At 39.7% G+C, this 8301-nt stretch overlaps 1 protein-coding gene across 1 annotated transcript in view; it reads left to right on the top strand.

Annotated features, from left to right (window-relative positions):
* Positions 1-2000: 2000 nt before the first annotated feature.
* LOC111141972 (interleukin 26) overlaps positions 2001-8301 on the top strand; it is a 22004-nt gene continuing 15703 nt past the window's right edge. Inside the window, exons 1-3 of the mRNA XM_022494861.1 lie at positions 2001-2171; positions 2257-2313; positions 2486-2620. Of these exons, the coding sequence (XP_022350569.1) occupies positions 2001-2171; positions 2257-2313; positions 2486-2620 (363 nt within the window). The remainder of the gene's footprint in view (positions 2172-2256; positions 2314-2485; positions 2621-8301) is intronic.

Genomic DNA, 8301 nt, shown 5'->3' on the forward strand with positions numbered 1-8301 from the left:
TAGCAATTTGTGTCACACTTATGTTTTGTTGGTACACACCAGGGACCTCAAATTAGCTGCTCAAGGCAATGAACAGCTCCTGGAAGTGTTTTGTGTGGTCCTTTTAGTGCAACCACACAGTGTGTTAATGGGCTATATAATTAGGCAGATTTTAGGCTTGGTGGCAAAATAAGCAATTCAGTTCCGGTTGTCCTATATCCACCCACTCACGGTGTGTATGTTAATCCCACACCCTCTGAAGGCATCTGGGCTTTTGACCCCTGGTGTTCACACTCTTTTGTCTAAAGGAATTTTGAACAGGCATTTACTCAGTTCAGAAAAACAAAAAAATGACACACCTTAGGGTATTTCATGCCCCAATTCAAACTTAAAGTTTAAGCTTCTCCCAGCTAAAAATAATTCTTCCTTTTCCTGAATTTTTCTAAAATTTCAGTGAACTCCCCTTTGCACTCCCAATCAGCTCTTTGTGGAACAGTTCTCTTCAGGGGGTGTGTCTTTGTCAGCAGAGGTGGTCCTGTGGAGATGAGGCTAGGGCTTTTCCAAATCTACTTTTTTGAAAAAGCAGGAAATATCCCTAAGCGTTTGGACCTTTCCTTTATACTTTCTCCTTGCCCCTTTGCTAGCCTGGTTGTCTTGATTTTGACATGAGTCTTGGATTCTGACGCTTGTTATCGACTCTGCTGAGTTTTCAGGCATCTCTTGCTCATGCCAGATTCCTAGTATTGCCTTGCCCACATACTTCATTAACTCTATGCCTGCTAGGCTTGGTGGCCTGTCTCTGCTTTTCATTATATAATTCTGGGCTATGTCCACTTCCTCTTGGGGCTGCTACCTCAAATGAATCATACCTACCACCATAAGAAGAACTGGGACAAAACTGAGGACTGGGTTCTCGGGAGCTTCTGCCCCCTAATATTGAGCACTGTCTTTGTATAGGCAGAGCCTTGACAGAAATTTGTTGATGAAATAATTTTTTTTAAAAATGCAGTTACAATAGCATTTCATGATGTGGAAAGGAAAGTATTCAGTGAACTAATATTGGATGTACTTCTTTAGAGGAGGCATCATGGAAGGTGCAGAGGAATCAGAGATGGAAATTTTGGGTCTCTTTCCTTAAGAAATGTACATGCCACTCAAAGTCTAGAGCTTGAGGGGAAGTCTGGGTGGTCATTTTAGAAAGAGATGATAGAGAATTTACTATCTATGCTAAGCAAATCTTGACTATGTTAAGGGAGTTATAATTTCTGAGCTGGAAAGATTCTGGAGAAAAATTGGGAGAGTCCTCTCTTGGGTTTTGATGCTGGCTGAAGAATGGTGGTCCCTGAGCGGGGAGGGGGATCCTGGAGAAGGGCTTGGCAAGGGAGGTGTGTAAAGCCCATATGAGTTCACGAGCAGGTTTCCCAGGGCTGTCCATTCTACCTTTGGTTAATTTTGGGGGCGGGATATTGGTTAGAAAGGAGGTTTGTTTTTTTTTGTTTTTTGTTGGTTTTTTTTTTTTTTATATGGGAATTTTATTTTATTTTTTAAAAAATTTTATTGTGTTATGTTAGTCACCATAAAACACATCCATAAAAATACATCATTAGTTTTTGATGCAGTGTTCCATATGGGAATTTTTTAAAAATCACACAGCCTCCTGGAGATCAGTCTCTTTTACTGGCTTAGCATGACTTTTAAAAATAATGAATCTGTTGTGATATGCAACTGAAATTCTGACTTTTTTTTTTAAGGGGGGGGCCCCAACCTTACCAGTAAACCTGAACTTTTTCTTAATGTCACAGATGCTGTGGTCAAAGTAGTTTTGGTTATGAAGCAAACTCTAAAAAAATAGAACAACCAAAGTGATCTTCCTCTATATACACTGTAACTGATCTACCACAGCATCTCATTGGTGAGGTGGACTTGAGAGCTCAAGTAAGTAGGTTATCCAATCATCTAACCAGCACAAGGAACTCTCGGGCTGCTGCCAGTGACACGAGCCCAGAGTGGGGTGGAGGGAAATGCAGGTGAATTGCATTTGGAGGTCTGGGTTGCTCTTTGCTATTCTGTCTCTTGCCTTTGCCAAGCACAAGCCATCTTCCTCTGCGAAAGGTTGTTACCCAAGGGGAACACTGTCCCAAGCTGTTGACACACTGTACATCAAGGCAGCATGGCTCAAAGCAACAATTCCAGTAAGTATTAGGCTCTGCTTAAGATGATGGCTGAAAGGACATTTGTCATTATGGATGAAACTTATTTCCCTTTGTTTTACTGTAGGAAGACCGCATAAAAAACATACGATTATTAAAAAAGAAAACAAAAAAGCTATTTATGGTAAGCCAGAGGGTTTTTGTCTCTTTCATTTTTCTACTTGTTTGATGCTTTCTCTCCAGTATTTTAATTTTTCCAGATAGCCATCAAGTAATAATCAGTCGGGTGTTTCAGCAACATTTTACCAAAGCTATTCATGCTTTACCTTAGGCAATTTCTTATATGCCATTTATAGAAAAACTGCAGGTTCCAAGAACAGCTTCTGTCCTTCTTCATGGAAGATGTTTTTGGTCAACTCCAAGTACAAGTCTGCAGGGAAATACATTTTGTGGAAGAACTTCACAGTCTTAGACAGCTGTTGAGCCGCTGTGTAAGTATATCTATCTGGCAAATATGGTGAGTTTGAACCTAGAAACCTACCTAACAAGTAGGAAGCTATCTCTGCCCCGAAGGGTAAGTAATAGGGGCTTTCTAACTGTTGGCTTGTGGTCCCAATGGACAGTTTATCATCAGTGAACCAGCACTGAATAAGCATGTAGCAGGTTTCTTTTTCTTTAAATCTTTCCTTCCTTCTTTCCTTCCTTTCTTCCTTCCTTTCTTTCTCATACTGATTAGGGCTTTTAGATTACTTTTTTCTTAATTATCTAACTTTTTTTTAAAAAAAGATTTTATTTATTTATTTGACAGAGATCACAAGTAGGCAGAGAGGCAGGCAGAGAGAGAGAGAGGGAGAAGCAGGCTTCCTGCTGCCCAATGCGGGGCTCGATCCCAGGACCCTGGGATCATGACCTGAGCCGAAGGCAGAGGCTTTAACCCACTGAGCCACCCAGGCACCCCTATCTAACTTTTTTCTGGTGATTCCTTTTTTAAGGCATAGTCTCTGTCAAAACTTTAAAAAAGGGTGGTAGGTCTTCTTTGGGACTTAAATGACATCATGCTATGGTATGGTCACCATCGGTCACCACAAGCAATGAGGAATTCATTAGGAAGGTAAAAGTGACCATATTTCTCTATAAACATCCACAGTAATAAAGACCAGTACAGAAAAATGAAACCAAGCACATCAAAATAATTAAGCCAGGATGCGTGCAGTAGTAGTTGACTTGCCTCTGTGGGGAGTGGTGGATCTTTTCTGTGAACTTGTTCGGGGTCCAAGGATGCTTTCCCAGCCTCTTGTGACGGCACTTTGCAGGAGGTGTAAGGACGGAATGGTGATGATTGCTAGGTTGCCAGATGGAAACAAGCTCTCTACTCTAGGGTATTATGGTCATTGAGACTTAAATGCTGGGCAATTGGAGGCGGATTTTTATTTCTTAAGAGCTAGAATGTCTTTTCCTTGTGGTCCATAAAAGGGTTCCAGATCTCAAGTTGCAGACCAAGGCACAGAGGCATTTTATGTGGGTGAGCTGGTCAGTTAAGACTTTCAATGAATTTGCCTTCCCTTTTGCTTTGGTTAGTTTGTGTTTAAGGTATGTCCTTGTTTGAGACGTGGGTTGCATGGTCTTCCATAAACTCTCTTATTTCATCCAGAGAAGTGCAATGAGAAAAATTACAAACTGGACCTTTGTAGAAGACAGCAAATGCTCTGGGTCAGCTCCCTTGCCTAAACCAGGGGAAAGAAACTTACTTATCTTTAGCTGTTTCTATACTTGACCTATGAGGTCATCTTATTAAGACAGTGAATGGTATAAATAGTCTCTTAAAATTAAGCTGAATTATCATATAATTTTACATTTCATCCCCCCCACAACTGATTAAATCATAGTTACTCCTAGTAGAGCATTTTCACCGCTCAAAGATGGAAGAGGGGAGGATCCCTTGAAGGACTTGATATAGGGGAAATAATGCCATGTGAGGCAGCCACTGTAAGCTAGAGTGAGTCTAGAGGAATAAGTGAGCGGCTCCCTGCGTTTCAGTGTCTGGTGAGAGGCATCCTTTTCAGCCTGGCTTTGTTTGTTTGTTTGTTTTGCCTTTTAAATGCATTCTGTTTCTCTCCATGTTTTCGTTTGAACCCTGGTTCCTCTGCGTAGGTGCTGGTCATTGCATTAGCCATCCGATTTAATCTAACGTTCTTTCAAATGAAGTTGTTAATGATGCGGGGGGGGGGCACTGGAATAAATCCTTGCCTGGTACTGCAGTGGGTGTCTGAACATCTGGAACCCCGAAGCCATGTCTGTTTTACCATCAGTTCGGTTTCCTCGGCTCAAGTAGCGAGAGAACACGTAATGAGCTCTAACAAAAACCAAGCAATGTTCTAGAGGAAAGATTTAGAAAACATACAACTATCTAGGGACTCTGGTTTGCCTTGATTTGTTTTTGGAGAAGTTTGTTTTTGTTTTTGTTTTCTCCTGAAAAGACCTGTCAATCAAGACGCTTCTGTCCAAAGAGATGTTTCTTTTAGGGATGTGGGCCACACAGCAGACGAGCAGCGGGGCGCCCCTCGCGTGGGTTTGGCTGCTTACCAAGGTGGCTGGCACCCCCTTGTGGCCATATACGAGCATACAGCCAATCAACCTCCCAAGGGCCGCCTCATTCTGGGCTTTCCTTCTTACTTTCTCCCTCCCGAAGCCCACCGTTGCTAGCTCCAGTTAATTTGTCTCACAAACTGTGGAGTTTATGCCTTGGGGTAAAACAAACATTTCTGTGAAACTGAGAAGGAAAACCAGAGGATGAGCCAGAGCTTTGGAAAGCCTTCTCAGACATTGCTTTAGGGAAATAGGTGCTTTCTTTGCGTTTAATCTTTTGGCCAGTCATAATTTTGTATTTTTGATAATAGAAGCTAGTATCTGTTTCATATAAATTTACTGAGCATCTGCTCTTATGAATAACACGGGAAGTGAAACAGACAAAATCGGACTTTCCTGAAAATGGTGTTGTAAGGACAAACGAAAACACAGTCAGTTTTGCAAAGTGACATTTTGCAGGTCGGCTTACAGCAGGGTGGCCTGCTTCTATATTGTCTAGGTCCTGGGCTGGATGAGGAAGGTCAGTATGATTTGTTCTGTGCTCTCGGGAGGGGCAGGGATAACAGGGGAGAAGCTTGAATAAAGGCTTGATGGTATGAAAGGACACACCATATTCAGGAAGCTTCGAGTAATGAGTGGGAATGTGAAGTGGCTTGGGGAGTGGGAAGAGGAGGCTGGTTGGTTAGATTTTAGCCAGGAAATGCTGGTAAGGGCCTGGTTAAGAAAGACATGATAACGCAGACCTCTTTGGTGAGGATAGAGGGGTGGAGGGTGGGGGGTGAGGCTCGAGGGATTAAAAACAATGAGAAGAGCCTTGTAATAATGTGCCTGGGGTAAAGTGGTGGTGCTCTAGTGTCATGGGGAAGGGCAAGGAGAGTGAGGAAGAGAGTAGAGTCTGGGATGAAGCAAAGGTTCTTACTTGGGGGGTTGAATCAGGGGCGGTTGCTCATTAACAGTATAGAAGGAGGAAGCTTGGAGAAAGGTAAATAAGTAGCTTTAGACCTGCTAAAAGTTTCAGAGTCCCATGCATCAGCATAATCATAAGACTAGTATGTACATTTTCCATATATATTTTGTGTGTGTTTAATATTTATGATGTACTTGTTAACAGTGTTGAGATAGAGTTGATATACAACTGAACATGTTTTAAGTGTATAATTTGGTAGTTTACACATGCGTATACACCTCTGAAGCCATCACCACAATTAAGATAAGGAATATATCCATCAGTCCCCAAAGTTTCTTTGTGCCCCTTGGTGATTCCCTCCCTCTCTGCCTCATCCCTCTGTCCCCAGGGAACCACTGATCTGCCTTTTGTCACTATAGATTTGTTTGCATATCCTAGAATTTAACATAAATGGTGTATGTGTTATATTCTTTTGTGTCGGTTTTTTTACACCAAGCATAGTTATTTTGAGATTCACTCCTGCTATTAGTGTATCAATCATTTATACTTTTTTATTGCCAAGTAGTATTCCATTACAATGATATATTATATCATTATATCATTATCATATCATTATCATTACTATAATTTACATATCGATTCACCTACTGTTGGTTATTTTTCTCCAGTTTTTGTCTCTCACAAATAAAGCCATTATGAATACTCACGTACAGGTCTTCGGACAGATATGTTCATTTCTCTTGGGTAGACACCTAGGAATGGAATAGTTGGACTATAGGTTAGGTGTATGTCTTATAAAAAAGATGGCTAAATTGCTTTCTAAAGCAGTTGTACCATTTTACATGTTCATCAATAATGTGTGAGAGTTCAGTATCCTTGCTCTTAGTTGGTAGAGTCAATGTTTACAGATGCCAGCCAGTGTAGTTGGAGGGTGGTGTTATTGCATTGTATTTTCCATTTGAATCTCCCCATTACTGAGGTTGAGCATCTCTTTATTTGCCCGTTTACCGACAATGTATCTTCTTTGATTTTGATATTTTGCCCATGAAAAAAAATGAGGTTGGTTATTTTCTTACTGAGTTTTGAGTATGTGTGTTTTAAAATATATTCTGCATGCAAATCTTTGATCAGATATATAATTTCAAAATATTTTTTCCTGGTCTATGACATCTTCTCATTATTTTAAAAATGTCTTTTGAAGAAAGAAGATTTTACATTTTTTTAAAGGTTTTATTTTTATTTATTTGAGAGAAAGCAAGAGAAAGAGTGGGGTTTTTAAAGGTTTTATTTTTATTTATTTGAGAGAAAGCAAGAGAGAGAGTGGGGTAGAGGGGGAGGGAGAAGCAGGGAGCCTGATACGGAGCTCGATCCCAGACCCCAGGATCATGACCTGAGTCGAAGGCAGATGCTTAACCTACTGGGCCACCCAGGTGCCCCGACATTTTACATTTGGATGATGTCCAATTTATCAATTTTTTTCTTCAATGAATCATACCTTTCATGCCATATTTAAGAAATTTTTACTTAACACAAGGTCAAAAGAATTTTTACTGTCTTCATCTAGAATTTTTCTAGTTTTAGGCTTCACATTTATGTCAATGACTTTTTGTATCTAGTGGGATGATCATGTGATTTTTGTATTTTAGAGAACTGATACAGATTACACTGCTTGATCTTTAAAGTTAAGCCAACTTTGGATTTCTGAGATGAACTCTATCTGGTAATAATGTGTTATCCCTATCAGGTATTGTTAGGTTCAATTTGCTAAAATTTTGTTAATAATTTTTGCATCTACATTCATGAGGGACATTAGTCTGTTGTTTTCTTGACTTATAATATCTTTGTCTCATTTTTGGAATTAGTATGATGCTGGTCTCATTAAGTAAGTTGGAAAGTATTCTCTCCTCTTCAATTTTCTGGAAGGATTTGCATAGAATTGGTCCTTTGAAGCCATTTTTGAAGCCAATGGTCCAGTGGAGCCATTTTTGCCTAGAGTTTTCTTTATGGGAAGATTTTAAGCTAAATATTCTATTTTTTAATAGATGCAAGGCTATTCAAGTTATTGATTTCTCCTTGAGTGAGCTTTGATAGCTTGTGTTTTTCAATGATTTTATTCATTTTGTCAATTCTACCAAATCTTACCCACCAAATTATCTATGGTATTTTCTCACTATCTTTTTAATGTTTTGTAGAGTATAGGTTGCTGTCACTTATCTCATTCCGAATATTGGTATTTTTTTGTCTTCACCCTTTTTTTTCTAAAATTTTATTGAAATTCATCAATTTTACTGATTTCTGAAAGAGCCATTTTTAGTTTAATTAATTTTCTCTATTATCTTCTCTTTCGGTTTCCCTGATTTCCATTCTGAACTTTATTATTCCTTTCTTCTGTCACTTTTGAGTTTAATCTACTTTTTTCTTTCTGGTTTCTTATGGTGAAAGCCCGGGTCACTAACTCAATGTCTTTCAGTGTTTTCTTTTTTCTTTTTTTTTGGGGGGGGGGATTTTTTTTTTAATTTTATTTTTTATAAACATATATTTTTATCCCCAGGGGTACAGGTCTGTGAATTGCCAGGTTTACACACTTCACAGCACTCACCATAGCACATACCCTCCCCAATGTCCATAACCCCACCCCCCCTCTCCCAACCCCCCTCCCCCCAGCAACCCTCAGTTTGT

The sequence above is a fragment of the Enhydra lutris genome, unplaced genomic scaffold (genome assembly GCF_002288905.1).
Source record: "Enhydra lutris kenyoni isolate GAN:26980312 unplaced genomic scaffold, ASM228890v2 scaffoldscaffold7, whole genome shotgun sequence".
Taxonomy (NCBI): Eukaryota; Metazoa; Chordata; class Mammalia; order Carnivora; family Mustelidae; genus Enhydra; species Enhydra lutris.